This window comes from Vigna angularis, chromosome 2, assembly GCF_016808095.1.
Source record: "Vigna angularis cultivar LongXiaoDou No.4 chromosome 2, ASM1680809v1, whole genome shotgun sequence".
Lineage (NCBI taxonomy): Eukaryota > Viridiplantae > Streptophyta > Magnoliopsida > Fabales > Fabaceae > Vigna > Vigna angularis.
In genome coordinates this window covers 46,870,935-46,886,683 of record NC_068971.1, presented here as the reverse complement: position 1 = coordinate 46,886,683, position 15,749 = coordinate 46,870,935, and the positions used below count along the sequence as shown (strand labels likewise).

At 32.1% G+C, this 15,749-nt stretch overlaps 1 protein-coding gene and 1 long non-coding RNA gene across 4 annotated transcripts; one reads left to right on the top strand and one right to left on the bottom strand.

Annotated features, from left to right (window-relative positions):
* Window positions 1-3,094, bottom strand: LOC128195568 (uncharacterized). The gene is made up of 3 exons (XR_008247220.1): window positions 2,083-3,094; window positions 1,885-1,973; window positions 1-212 (listed from the first exon to the last, which is right to left on the bottom strand). It is a non-coding gene; the product is annotated as an uncharacterized LOC128195568 (long non-coding RNA).
* Window positions 3,095-7,077: 3,983 nt separating this feature from the next.
* On the top strand, window positions 7,078-15,474 carry LOC108329094 (protein phosphatase 2C 37). 3 transcript variants are annotated; one of them, XM_017563122.2, is made up of 7 exons: window positions 7,078-7,663; window positions 8,123-8,241; window positions 8,399-8,458; window positions 12,798-14,007; window positions 14,099-14,413; window positions 14,557-14,662; window positions 14,771-15,474. In XM_017563122.2, exons 4-7 carry the CDS (start codon window positions 13,555-13,557, stop codon window positions 15,133-15,135), a joined length of 1,239 nt encoding a protein of 412 aa, XP_017418611.1. In that variant the 5' UTR covers window positions 7,078-7,663; window positions 8,123-8,241; window positions 8,399-8,458; window positions 12,798-13,554; the 3' UTR covers window positions 15,136-15,474. The 3 variants fall into 3 exon arrangements, with proteins under 3 accessions (XP_017418611.1, XP_017418609.1, XP_017418610.1); XM_017563120.2 differs by having other exon boundaries at window positions 14,527-14,662; XM_017563121.2 differs by having other exon boundaries at window positions 7,247-7,663; window positions 8,177-8,241; window positions 14,527-14,662.
* Window positions 15,475-15,749: the final 275 nt, after the last annotated feature.

Genomic DNA, 15,749 nt, shown 5'->3' with positions numbered 1-15,749 from the left:
CATTAATAGAACTTAAAAAAAAATTGTACCAAGTACACTCCTGACTGAACGGTTCAAAAGAACTACCGAACGGTTGTTCTAAACGAAAGGAAGGGTGATCAAACGACCACTTTACTATACAAACTAAAGTACTAACTGAACGTCCTATTATTCGGTCTTCACTTCAACCTCAACCAGATTTTCCTCTTCCAGCGTCTCAAGTACGCCTCCTTCTGCTCACATCCACACGGATGATCATTGCAATGACAAAGACGGACGTACAAAACATGACAAGACAGGAAAATACATGGTAAGCTTATGTAATTTAATTCATGCATAAACATACAATTCACAAAATCAAACAAACAAGATAATTCATAGTTCATTCATACAAAGCCTAATACTAGACTGACTGTCCGGACTGTATGAAATCTGTGTAGCTACAGGCGTTCTTGCACCCGGGTGATGTAGTAACTGGCATGTCCTCATCAGCTGCCACCCGAGGTTAATCCTATCTGTCCAAAGTACCCCTAAGGACTCAGACCTCCTGCCGTTTCCACACATGACCTACCCTCCTCTACGTGAGGACGAGTACCCACGAAACATCAAGATGAACTGCCAGCATTAGCATAACCACAGTCATACTTTACAAATTCCAATATTCATCCATGAGTCGTTTCTCCCCGGAACGCTCGTTCAAAATCCAAACATTTCAATCCACATCACATTCTCTTCATATTTCATTCATAATCATTCTCAATTTCATCTTTCATTATCAATTTTCTCAAATTCATCTTTCATTACCAATAAGTTAAATTTCATCTTTGTTCAAAGCTTCTTACGGATACCCGATACCGAACGTTCAATCCTCACTTAGAACGAGGACGAACACTTGGAACGAGACAGAGAAGTCTCTCGTTCCAGAATAGAATAAGACAGAGGTGACTACTATTGGTTTGAGAAAGAAACCGAGTATAATCATATATAACAGAAACGACTTAGAATGATCGTTACTTAATCAGTGAGCCAATTAGATGAACTGACCCTTGAGAGTTCTAACCGAACACCGAAAAGACCATGTCAAGTACTAAGGCTCTAGGCCGGCATCAATAACTACGGACACTTCAAAGAAAATACTTAGAAGAATTCACATGAAGAAACCGAATGTCAGTCAATGACCGAACACGGTAGAGGAAAATTCTATTGAAGTTGGAAGAACGCTATTTTCATCAAGATATATTATAAAAGGAATGAGACGATCGCTTGGTGTAAGACCAAGCACCACTCAGACGATCGCTTGGTGTAAGACCAAGGACCATTCATACGATCGCTTGGTGTAAGACCAAGCACCATTCAGACGATCGCTTGGTGTAAGGCCAAGCACCATTCAGACGATCGCTTGGTGTAAGACCAAGCATCATTCAGACGATCGCTTGGTGTAAGACCAAGCACCATTCAGACGATCGCTTGGTGTAAGACCAAGCACTACTCAAACGATCGTTCATGCACAATATTTTGAAAAGAAAACGACCGTCCTCAACTAAGATTCTTCCCAACTGAAAGAATTCAAGTCTAACCAAATTCACTATGAAATACCAAACAGTCGATGACCATTCGGTGACAAAGTACTCATTCATATAGAAATTTTATATCAGAATCATTTATATTCCAATTCATTTCTTAACATATAGTTTCATAACTTTATACATTCATCTCATAATCACTTTTCATACTTTATACAATCCAAGCATATCAACCATCATGCATCATATTCATTCAGTCAACTAACGAACGTTCATACAATCCAAGCATATCAATCATCATGCATCATATTCATTCAGTCAACTAACGAACGTTCATACAACACAGTAAACATACAAATTAAATTAAATAAGCTTCCCTTACCTCTAAGTGTGAATGAACGTCCTAGAGACAGAATATGGCTCGCCTGACTAAAATTTCTTCTACCCTCAACGTTCAACAGCTCTTCAAAACTAACCAGACAACAGGAGACCAACAATGGCTCAGACAATATGAAATCATGCAACCAGAATTTGGTTTGCATGTGCCAGAAACGAACGTCTAAATATAGGGAGAACTTACCAGTTCAGAACCCGAAACTGATCGGTTCAAACTGAAGCTCTTGACGCCGGGAGTGTTTCTACGGTGCCTGAATGATGGTCGGAGAAGAGAAATGGTGAGATTTCTTAGAGAGAAGATGAAGGAGATGTAGTGAGAAGGAGGAGAAAATGAGATTTTTCAGAATTTGGGAAGAAGGGTGCATGCAGAGAGTCTGACGGGAGTTTCTAAAAAAAATCAGTTTTGCCTCCCACGTCAAAACGAGCTCCGCTCATCTGCCGACACCTGCCTTTCACTATCTGATTTCCAGATCCTCGTTGCTTGATACCTGACGTCCGTTCAGAGGGGTTTTGGGTGCGTTTTAAATTATTCTGACAAAAAATTATAAAATAAATTAAGAAACAAAATAATAAGTAAAAAAACAAAAAAGTAACGCATAATATCTATTATTTATTGAAATAAATAATTTGATAAAAATTATATATTAAAAACAAATAAAAGAAAACAAGAAGAAAATCAAACAAAAAAAAGCTAAAGTTAATATACTAACGCAGAAAAAATAAAATAGAAAAAAAGATAACAAAAAAACCAAAAAAAAGAAAATCAAACAAAATAAAAAGCTTCCCCGCAGTTCCAATTTTGGCAAGCAACCAACCACCCCTCCCAATTGCAGCACTCTTCAACTTCGAAGTGTGTTGAAGCCGCATATCCAAGTGCGGTTCACATCTCCTTCCAGAATCCCAAGTCCAACACTCCCAATCCCAGATCAAGTATCCTAACCCCAAATCCAACACCCCCAACCCCAGCCGCAGACCAAGCATCCCCAACCCGTACATCAACCACAGAGAAGTGTAGTGTTTCCAAATCTAGAGTTTGCCGGCACACTGGAGGAGGAAGGATTGCTTCATTTTTTATTATTGAATACAGATTTTTTAAAAATAAAAATATTTCTAACAGGGCTACAGTTGAAAATACAAAAATAAAGGGAGGTGCCTGAAGTAAGTGAGGTGTAGGGAGAAACATTGAAAAAAAAATAGAGAAGGTTGAGGACGCTTTTAATTGAAAAACTTAATAAATATATGAAAACACTTTTAATTACTATTAAAGACAACATATTTAAACAACATGTTTAAAGATTGGGACCTTAGGTTGGGGACCGTGGAGAGAGACAGGACAAAGTTTGAGAACACTTTTAATTAGTATTAAAGACAACATAATATAAAAAGATTCAGTTATATTTTTATATTTTGTATGATTTATTTGAAATTTCTTTGGTTTTTACTTATTATAATTTATAGTAAATTATCATTTGTGATCATGTGTTTTTTTTTTCAATTTATTGATCATGTTTTTTTTATACTTTTATGCTAATCTCTCATTTTCTTTTCCATTACATTTTTAATTTATCTTTATACTCTTATAGGAAACGTGATATCAGTTTAAGATTTTTTTCTTCTTAAAGGCTAATTGGGCCTAGACCTTAGGTTCACTATACAAAATGAATAAAGGAACGACTATTTCCTGCACGTTCTTCATGTTCATTTATATAAGTTTTTTTCTGCACTTTTGGATTCTAAGTTGCGGAATTTAAAATATAAACTTTGTAGTGCAAAATTATAATTTAAAATATATTTTATATTTTGTATTTTAAAAGATATAATATAGAATAAATAAATATATTTTGAAATGTATAATTCAAAATATATTAATTATGTAGTTTGAAATATATCTATATTTTAAATTATATTACTTAAAACTACATTATTTAAAATATATATTTCAAAATATTAAAATTTACAAAAATATAGGTTAGAATTATGGAGGTGCAAAAACAAAACAATAATATTTTTTAAGTTACAAAATAAATAATCTCACCGCCCTTAAAGATGCAAATTTTATAAGTAAAAATATTATTAAAATAATATTGTTATGATATGGAGTCGAAGATCTCAATCAAACATTTTTCACATTATCTTTCAAATCAATTCAACACGCTTAATTAAAATTTCTTTTCAATTCGAACACGCTTAATTAAAATTTCTTTTGTCCAAACTTCAAATCATTCGGATATACTTATAAAAGCATTTCGCTCAATTAACAATTTTATAATAAAAAATATTTTTAAATTTAACAAAATGAATTAGTCTTATAATTAAACCAAATCAAATTAAACTTATTTGATTTTTGTGTTTAATTAAGATAATTTTTTATAAAATAAATATAATTAATCTTAGTATTTAACACTGCATTAAAGAGTGAATACTCTGTATGACAAAAAAAAAGAAAAAGAGTTGGATCTATGTTGTACAGAAGAACAGAGGAAATAAAGAAGAAAATACAAATTCTTTTTGACACATCACTAAACATTTAACTTTATTCTTGAAAAATTAAAAAGATGATATTGATTAGTGTAAATTATATTAAATAAGACAAAATTAAAACTCTTTTAAAAAGAAAGGAAATTAAGATTTAACAGTAAATTTAGGAACTAAATAAATAATTAAACCTTAAATAAAAATGAAAAATTCAGTTTTTATTAAACAATATAAAATTTTAAATTAAATCAAAATCAGTTAGATTAAATGAAAAACAAAAAGTTAAAATTTTTCGACCCAGAGATTGTCTTTTCTCTTGGCTATCATGGAAAGAGAGATTTTTTTTCTGTCAGTGTGAGACAAATGAATGGAGGTGGGTAAAGAGGAAAATTTCGAAAACTATTCCCTCTCCCTACTTACCTCGAAATGCAAACCCATCTCTGACAACTTTTTATGTTTATTGGACCTCCAAATTTCAGAGGATATAACATTACTCATCAAAACTAGATCACTCAGCATTCCCTTCTGTACTTTTTGACACGACATCATGGATCCTAGGAAACAACATCTGTTGTCTTGACCCGTACAAAACCTCAACCTAGAAACCTGGTTTTACTAAGTAGTGTAAGCTGGTTTCACAGGAGCGCCAACAGTATGCATAATGCAATTCTACTCACACACACACACGTCATTGTAAGTTTAAAATTGCAGCAAGAAGGTGCCATTTGCTTAAGGTATGGTGAGGCAGCTGAACCATCGAAGGCATGTCTTCCTCGTGTCATGTACATCTCTTTCCTCTGTTGATGCTCTATGCATATCAGCATGGCATGCTTATTCGTGTCATGTGCATATATTTCTTTTGCTGATGCTGATCCAGAGTTTCTCGCATGGCTTCCTCGTGTCATACCATGCTAATTAGCCATGACACGTAATAATAATAGTTTTGACATTTTCATAGCTGTTCTTATTATGAATATGAGGACAACTGCATGGTGTCTGAAGAAATTAGACACATCATATATTTTTGTCCTTTTCTTATTATTATATGTCTTCACTCTATTTATTTTGAGCATCTCAACAAAACACTGTATTGCAAGTTGCAGCAGCAATAAATATCTGTCATTTCATTACCTTTGCAGGTAGAGTCTGGACTCAAGTTTCATGGATGGAATGATATAAGTATATAAATTTATTTTCCTAATATTTTTTAATGATATTCAAGTTCTACTTTAGCTTTAGATAAAAAGGTAACTTCTTTTTTGCATGTAACAAGACTAGCATGACCGAACATTCTATGATTTTGAAATAGATATTGTGTACTAAAAATTCTTAAACTCATAATTTTTAGAGAGGTATATGCACTCATCTGTACAAGTGTGAACTTAATCTATACTCAGTGTTTTATTATGGATTTCTTATCTATCACATTATTTTTCTATTTTCTTTTGATGAAACTTTATTCACATGATGGTAATAATGCACTATAGAGTGACCTTTAGTCATTTACAAAAGATGAAAAGTTTAAGGAGTTTAAGTGCGTCTTTTTGTTAATAAAACAAGTATGCAAATTTATTTTATTAGTAAATAAGAAAAAAAAGGGATTAGTTTAGTAAAATAAAAGTTTATATAAATTGAAAAAAGAACATAATTGTATGTTTTCTTATTTCCATTATATCATCTTTTATTTTTATTCTGTTAAATATTATGTTAATGTAAAATTAATAAAATGATTATATATATATATTAATAATAATAATAATAATAATAATAATAAGTTTTCATGAATTGTATTGTTGTAGTTCACTCCTCTGAATAATAATAATTTCCAGATATTAAATGTTATTTTATTTTATTTTTGTTTTATGTTCAATGTGGTGATTACATGGTGTGTTTTTTTAAGAATTTTGTATTCAATCATTTAGTTTATAAAGCAGTTCGAAAAATAATTTATAATTAAACAAAAGTTAATTTTAAAAGAATGGTTTATTTTTTAATACTTGTAAAGTTCCCTCCTCATGAGCACATAACTATGTGTAAATATTGTTATTATTGCAAAAAAAGAAAAAAGAAATATAATTAAAAGCGGTACTTGTAATATTTTAAAGGGTTAAATATGTTTTTGATCCGTTAATTTTCAAGCGAAAATTGGAATTAGTCCCTCTTCAAAACTTTGGACTAATTTAGTTCCCAAACTTTAAAAATGTGTGAATTTAATCCTTTTAACTAAATTTTGTTAACTTTATTTGATGTTTCAAACGCTTGAAACATCAAATAAACCTAACAAAATTTAGTTAAAAAGACTAAATTCACACATTTTTAAAGTTTGGGGACTAAATTAGTCCAAAGTTTTGAAGAGGGACTAATTCCAATTTTCGCTGAAAGTTAAGGGACCAAAAACATATTTAACCCTATTTTAAATAACAAGTTTATGTAATAATTTAATTAGTCATTTATAAATAAATCATGTTTTTTAGGTTAATCAAAATTTGCTTAATTTTAAACTATAAACTACATTTAGAACAATTAGTCAAATAGTATATGTTTATTGTACTTTACTTTTCAAATAGTAACTCTTATCAAAATATCGAAAGGTACTGAGTTAGAATCCCATTTTAACCCAAGATTTTTTGTGATTCTAAACGATTCAGTTACAAGAGAACTAAGAACAAAGTGTTTCCCTTGCCTTATTTTTTTCCATCATACTCTATACTCTTAAAAATACCGATTTTTAAGACAAAACGAGTATTCTTCTTCGATCCTTACCGTCTAACCTGAGAGAGCATAACTAATGCACTCTGCTTTCCAAACAGTAACTCTTATCAAAATATCAAAAGATGATAAGTTTGAATCTTATTTTAACTCAGGATTCTTGTGATTCTGAATGATCCAGTTACAAGAGAACTTGGAACAGAGTGTTTCCTTTGCCTTCTTTTTTTCCATCCTACTCTTTACTCTTAAAAATACTGGTTTTTAAGAATAAACGAGTACTCTTCTCCGATTCTTACTATCTAACCTGAGAGAGTATAACTAATGTACTCTGCTTTTTGAACAGGGTTTTATGGTTGGTTCGCGACCCTTAGATGTTGAAGACATCTTTGGGGTGATCTCGTAGTTCCTATAGGGTGGAGACTATGGATCGGTACATGGATTCTTTTTCATTTGCCATATTTTGCTCAAAAGGATGAGGGGAAACACTGCATCAAGTTGTTCACAAGGGCCAACCTGATCCTTTTCCTATGATCCCAAAAGAGGAAACCCTAAAAGAATCACCGACTCCAACTATCTTCCATGTACCATCCATACTAGATCTGACTAACTTCTCTTCCTACCTCCTCTTAGTTCTTGATAGTTTGTCTTTGTCTTAGTAGAGTCATTCAATAGCATGTTTCAGTCCTCTTTCTGGTTACTTAGAAAAAGTTAGAATATTCTTTTCCATTATGAATAACAATGGTATGACCAATTATTATAGATATATTGTTTTTATGTTTAGCTTATTTATTTTTCTTAATAAATGATTTGTTACAAAATGATTTTTTTTATGAACACATCACAATTAATTACTATATTTGTTATTCATTGTCTTAAATGGATTAAATCCATCACTTGTTGTAGGGAATAAAAAGTTTTCCAAGCAAGTGAATCTTCAGGATGCCTTCATTTTCCACTATTAGTACAATCCTTCTCATGTCAAGTTCTTAATATGGATTAAACAAATAATGACTGATAATTTTGATATTTTTACAATCAAGGTATGGTTCTTCCTTCCCTGAACAAAATTGACCTCCTTCCTTGTTTTCTTGAAGATCCAACATCATAGATGTGGTTACTGTGAACGATTCTATCTCATATAACTCGATTTCATCTTGAGGTAAGTTCAAGTTTCTATCCTTTATGTAAACAAATATGTTTTTCTTATACATGCATTTTTTTCCTTGACAACATGTAATTTCTTTGTTTCCTAAATAAAATACCATCACTGATTCTAAAATCATGCCTTGATCATTGATCATGCTTTTGTTGTGTAGGTATAACAATCTTAAGTGGTGAAGTCGTGTAGAGGAAAAACAGTGATATTATTCTATAAGGTAAGGGAAGCTAAATTTCTTTAAATTTTAAAGTCATATTATTGAACTTAAATACTATGGTATGAATATGTAGTGGCATGACTTAAATATGAGTAAAATTAAGAAATTATTGTGAAAAGTATTTTGGTTTGAAATGTGAAGTTTATTAAGGCTTTTAATGTTGTGAATTTGTAGATTTGTTTAATATCAGTGTGATTTGTAGAATTTTCAAATTAAAACATATGTATGATTGGAAGTATGTTGGATTGATGAATTGTTTAGAAACATGACTGAAGTGTTGATGCTAAGGTTTGTAAGAACAGAGAAGGGAGAATCATATTTAATGTCATAGTACTGAATGTGGTATTTTGGTATTTTGTGTTGCTTATTAGAGTGTTGTAAATATAAATAAATTGTATAATTAAAAATTTATACAATTAAATTTTGTACGAAATTATTTTTACAATTATATTTATAACCTGTGAAGAAAAAGGAAATCGGTATTTTAAAAATTCATAAAAAACTATAAACTATGTTATAATGTCTTATTTTCAAGGATAAATGTTAATCTAGCATGAGATAAAGAGTATTGAGAAGAAATTGTGATATAGGACTATCGTGACTCTAAAGTCACTCATACATTCAATTCAATATATTAGTGTTCCAGAAGCAAATTATTTTTGTGTATACCTGAGTAGAGAATGATTAGGAAAATAAGATTGTGACATATTTTAATTCTCACAAAATCGGCTTGTAAAGTAAAGTTTGCATCCACTTACATTAAGACTTTCAACCCACCCCATCACACTAAGCTATATACATCTCATGAGACTAGATATTAAGGGGTGATGTGATAGTGGATGGAACAATATACCCAACAAACAACAAATCTCGCTAATCTCGCTAGGATAGACTCTAATAATAACTATGATACCATGTTAAGAAGTTGATTTTAAACTTAACTCAATCTCGTAAAAATGATTTTCTAGTTAAAATGTCGAAACACCTAACAAAGATCAGAAAAAAGTACGAAAATTCAAACAAAATAATTAGACAATAAAGGAACATTTTTTCATAATTGGTTTACAAGTTGTCACACTAGAATTAGTTTCCAAAACAATTTCACATTCCCATAATATACCAAACCTGGACTAATTGCTTAAAAAAAATTGGTTTAGGAGTTTGGAGGTTAAGTTGATGTTTAAGCACAAAAACGGACACTTAACCCAAAAATTTAAGGTTGAGTTGATAGATTTTTTTTATCTTTATATGGTGGTACTCTACTTTTTCATTTTTATTTAATGTAGATTTAGACTCACACTTCGATTCTCAATAATCTCCTCCTTAAGGGTGAGTTCCTTTCACATTAATACACTCGTCCTCTAACGAAAGCATTCCCAACTAAGAGTATCATTTCTCGTATCACTATTTAGAAATACTTTTGATACAGTAACCATTATACTCACTAAATCGATCACCAAGACTAATCATAGACTCTGATACCATGTTAAATATAATAAAAATTAAGTATAAAAATAATTTGCTTGATTTTGAATATATACGTGACATTGAAATTCATCTAACAATGCAAAAATATATTTATATCAACAAATGAATTATCAAATCTAGCCTTAACATACTGATAGTTTTAGACAAATTTCATCTACACCGGTCGGATAAACTCCAAATAATTAATAAGACAAATCTTAATTAAATTTAATAATAGCACCAAACCCTTACCAACAATCACACTACAATTATCCACAAAACAACCTCCATAATATTTTCAGGTCCGCACACTTTCTTACTTTGCTATGCCTTCACCGATTTGCATTAATGCAAAATTTAAAAACAATGAATTAATAATTTGTTAGTAATAAAAGATATATTGATATTAAAGAGAAGAAATATGAGAGAAACTGGGAGAGAAAAAATATTAGGTTTTACTAAAGGAAAAGAAGAGTATGGGAAGATGATTTTGGCTGATATTATCAAGATGGCAATGAAAGTGAATGGCCCCAAGGGCAAGTAAGGAGGATAGCAATTTCGAGAAGATGATTCAACCATGATAGGGTTTGAAGAAAAGAACACTATGAGAGTTTGGAGACAATGGGTTAACCTTATAGATGTGTTGTTAATCTTGGTAACACATTAGAAATGTGTTATTACTCTTGATAACTAAAAGTGAGGACCAGGTATGATTACTTTAAATTTATTTTTAAATAAATTAAAATGCTACTTTAAAATGTTAACTTTTAAATTGATATTAACTATTTCAACGTTATAATAAAATTAATTGATTAATGAATTTATTGTTATTATTTTTAAATATTCTATAAACTTACAATTCAGACAAAAAAGTGAAAACTTAATTATTTACATGAACATTTATTAAAAAATGTTACATTATTATTATTATTATTATTATTATTATTATTATTATTATTATTATTATTATTATTATTATTAGTTATTAGTTATTGTAACATTTTTTAAAAGTATCACTATAGGTATACACACACATTTTTAATAAATGTAACCAAAAGAAAGTTACTAAATATATGAAGTATTATTCTACCCTGTGCAGTTAAACCTTAAGATGATCAATACCTCATCAATACAATAATAAATAACTTAAGAGAGACAAGTCAAATAAGAAAAATGTATATAAAAAAAAATTTTTAAGCAGTTGTGTAAATCTGAACTGAAGTGTGCTTTGATCCCTACCCTCGGTTTTAAGAAATTTTTAAAGTTTTATTGATATAATGAAATTTTATAAGATTAATTCATTATAATTTAAAAAGTTAATTTAAATATTTATATTTTGACCTATCTCGTTAGCAGAAAAATGTTAAATATTAAATATAAGATGGATAATTGAGTTGAAGGAAGAGTAAGGAGTGTGTTTGAGAATTTGAATTGAGAGAAACAAGAGAATTAGAGACATGAGAGTAGTATTTCAAGAGGTTGAAAGACCACGCGTCCCACATTGAATAAATAGAAGCTGAGATATTCCGTAAGCGTCAATAGACTTTGACATGCGGTCCCACACGTGTCCAGATACCCTTTCTTACGTACATCGTTTTCACTGGACAACTGGAATCGTTAGCTATTCCCCCACTCAACAACTTCCATAAACCACTTTGTAGAGGACATTTAGGTGTTTTACTTCTAATTCCCCAAATTAAGATGAATAAACATAAAAACATTAAGATTATAGAACAAATAGAAAATAGAAAATATCATGATGTGAGAATTGAGGAATACTATGTAAATACACTTATAATATCAACCATTATTGAACAAAATATATATATATATATATATATATATATATATATATATATATATATATATATATATAAATTGTTTTATTTTCACTTATATTTCTCTTCTAACTATTACATGCAAGCTGTTTTTTAATCAAAATAGAATTAATTATGTAAAATTTCTTTTAACACACTTATTAAAAAAATTATTTTATAATGACTTTTGAAATCATTTACTGTTGAAGCAAGTAGAATACATAGAGGAAGTTATATTTTAATCAAAATGGAATTACTTACATAAAAGTTATTTTAAAAAATAATTTAGTTTATAATTATACCATTATACGGTTCAATTTTAAAATGATGTTCAGAGTTGTACAATGTATATTCCATTCCTGTTTGGATAAAGTATGGAATAATCCTTAATAATATGAATATAATAATCTACAAGTATTTTAAATTAATAATACATTAAAAATAAGAAAATAAATTCATAAATAACTTAGGTAAAATATCTTATAAAAATATAAAGTATGTAAAAATTCTTTACTAAGAGGTATACAATTATTTTAATCATTAATAACTTAAAAAAATTAATAAAATTAAAATTATTGTATAAAAACCATTATACTTATTATACTAAATTGATTATATATCTATTTTTATAAAATAAAAAAGAAAGACTTAAGTATTATTTAGATTACTCTGATGGAAAACAAAAATTCAAATCTAAATTTTTTATACTAATAAAAAAATGGGTGAAATGTATTTATTTTATCATTTATTACAACAAAATGTAAATATTAATGAAAAATTAATAATGTATTTACATAATAAAATAATCTCAATATATATGATCAATTATCTCTTCCAACATAATTAATTATATAAACTTTCTTATAAATTGGTTCATATATACAAAGAAAGTCTAAAGCATTAGGGTTTTTTTGTGTTTGTTAATTTTCATGTTAACAGTTATTTACTTCATCTTTTTTATTTTATTTTTAAATTATTTGTCATATTATCTTCTATCTTCTCAATTTCATTTAAATTATTTTTTCTCTTTTGGAATTATCTTCTCTCTTTGATAGAAGAACAGAGTAAATAATAAAGGCGCGTGATATGTACCCAAGCCGTCGTGACTAGCTTTAACAAACAAAGAATCTCGTATTCTGCTACGAAGACACGTGGTGACATCCCTAGCAGAGCGTCTTAGGGAACCGAAAAGTGAAATACAAAAAGAAAGAAAAAAAAAAGTGTACCCAAGAGTGTAGCTACATAATGTATAATTAATTAAGCATTAGTAGTAATATGGTGTAGTAATTATAATTTGCGGGTGAAGGGGAAGCAGAAGAGAAAAGAGAGATGAGAGTTAGGATATAGAAATTGGAAGGTAAGAGAGAAGGAGAGGACCACATGCGTGTCCGAAAAAGAAGAAGGGTTGGAGCTAGCGTGGATGGAAATGATTGGTGCCACGTAGGGATTTGAGAAAAAAGATGCAACACGTGTACGAGAGGGAAGAGAAGGGGTAATGTGATGAAGGGTGGAGATGGCATACCGTGCCCCTGACGGTGAAGGGCAGGCTGCCTTAGTGGCCCCCAGCTGAAGTGAACAATTGCTCTTTCTCTCTCTTTTCTCTCATTCTCACCGCCTAAAAAACCTTTCTCCCCCAATCCCATTTCAATGGCACTGTCCTCTTCCTCGAAAACCTTTCGCTTCCGCCTATTAGCGCTCATCGCTTTCTCTCTCCCTCCCTTCCCCAGTTTAACTATCTCTACAATTTACTCCTACTACAACAAATTCTCTCTTTCTCTCTGTTGATTTCGCGCCTATATAAAGCACCTCTCAATGGCTGGGATTTGCTGTAGAGTTGTTGGAGAAGGTGACACCCCTACTCCTCTAGAACCAACCTCTCGTCCTTCCACCCGCAGAACTATGGATATGGTACCCTTGAAGTACATAGCTGACATGGCTGTGCCCGACTCTTCCCGAAAGCGCCCCAAGCTCGATCTCAATGACACTGATAACCAACTTCAAACTGACCGGGAATCCTCCGGAACCAAGGTTATGAAGAAGGATTCCCAATTCCTCAACAACGAACAAGACGAGGATGATGTTTCAGACACTAAATCCCTGACAGACGAGGATGACGACTCCGAAGATGAAGAGTGTCCCAAGTATGGAGTCACCTCTGTCTGTGGCAGGAGGAGAGACATGGAGGACTCCGTTTCCCTGCGCCCTTTCTTCTCGCTTGAAGGCTTCCACTACTTTGGCGTTTTTGACGGTCACGGTTGCTCTCATGTTTGTATTCTCCCTCTGTTCAACTCAGTGCTTGCTAATGGATCTGGTTCTGTATTATCCACTTAATCATTTCAATTTTTTCTTTCCACAGGTTGCCACTATGTGCAAGGAGAGGCTCCACGAGATTGTGAACGAAGAGATTCTGGATGGAGACGACTCTCTACAGTGGGGAACAATGATGCAGAGCAGTTTTGCTCGCATCGATGAAGAGGTTTTCCGCCGCAGCCAGAGCAACCAGACTTTCAACTGTCGATGCGAGCTCCAGACTCCGCACTGTGACGCAGTTGGATCCACTGCTATCATCGCGATCCTCACCCCAGACAAGATTGTCGTCTCCAACTGCGGCGACTCCCGTGCTGTTCTCTGCCGTGGCGGAGTTGCCATTCCTCTCTCTTCGGATCACAAGGTACCATTCTCTCTCTACTAATTTCCAATTTCCTTTCATTTCATTTCCCAAGAAACAATTTAACATAAGGTATCTTTAAAGTATAACGGTTTTTTTGATCCCTTTCCTCAAAGGATAACCGTTTTTGGATCCGTGTTGTTCAGCCGGACCGCCCCGACGAATTGCTCCGAGTGGAATCCAAAGGCGGGCGCGTGATTTACTGGGACGGCGCAAGAGTGCTGGGTGTGTTGGCCATGTCTCGAGCCATAGGCAAGTGAATGAACAAATAACAGCTTACTTTTTTTTTATTGTTACTGTTCCCCATCTTAGGTTGAAGTTTGTTAAGTTGTAATGGTAGTGTTACTTGTGTTTATTCAGGAGACTACTACCTGAAGCCATTCGTGATTTCAGAGCCCGAGGTGACTGTGACTGAGCGAAGTGATGATGATGAGTGTTTGATACTGGCAAGTGATGGACTGTGGGATGTGGTGTCAAATGAAACTGCTTGTGGGGTGGTGAAGATGTGCCTGAAGTCGCAGAAGCCCCCGACTCCTCCGGGCTCTCCTGGTCATGGTTATGTGACGGCAGACGGCTCCGACCGTGGTTGCTCGGATGCCTCAATTCTGTTGACCAAGTTGGCTTTGGCAAGGCACAGTGCCGATAATGTGAGCGTGGTGGTGCTTGATCTGAGGAAGGATCCAGAACAAACATCCACTTCCACTTCCAGCTACGTTAACGAATGAATGCAACAATGGATGAACGGAGTGCCTCTTCAAAGCAGCATAATGGGCACTTTCACTGCACCCCATACCCTCTGTTTCCGGTCAATCTTCGAGGTCTGCCTTTTGCTTAATAATAATGTTGTTTCTTTCTTTCTTTTTTCTTTCCAAGTGTAATGTTGTTTTTTAGTTTCAGAAAAGGAGGAGGAAAAAAAATGTAGCTTTCGAAAATGAAACAAAATCATAGGGAAATTTCGTTGTAGGGGAAATTCGTGTCGACTAAGGATTCAATGAAACCGTCGATACCCTTTTCTCTTTTGTCCATAATCGACTCTATAAATTGAAGAATTTTCCTTTGGTTCTCGCGATGTCTATGTCAATTCTATTTTAAGTTTTTATCGGGAATGTTTGAACAAAATTCATTGCCAGAAGCATTTGTTATTCTTAATTTAACTTGTGTCCCATTTTGGTCTCCGTTCTTTCAATCTTCATCAAATGTTATATTTCTTCACACGACTACACAAGAAAGCTTCGTATTAAAAAAAAAAGCCAAAACAATCACTCTCTCATTCAAGAACGGGCTCTTACTTCAGCAGGAAAATAGTCACTTTCTAACATAGCTGTTTAGATGTTGAATG

What these genes read in the sequence shown, in the direction of transcription:
- LOC108329094 (XM_017563120.2), top strand. Translation starts at nt 13,555, where the DNA reads ATGGCTGGGATTTGCTGTAGAGTTGTTGGAGAAGGTGACACCCCTACT. An exon ending in ACGGTCACGGTTGCTCTCAT is followed by an intron (nt 14,008 to 14,098) that starts GTTTGTATTCTC and finishes TTCTTTCCACAG; the next exon opens with GTTGCCACTATGTGCAAGGA. An exon ending in CTCTCTCTTCGGATCACAAG is followed by an intron (nt 14,414 to 14,526) that starts GTACCATTCTCT and finishes CTTTCCTCAAAG; the next exon opens with GATAACCGTTTTTGGATCCG.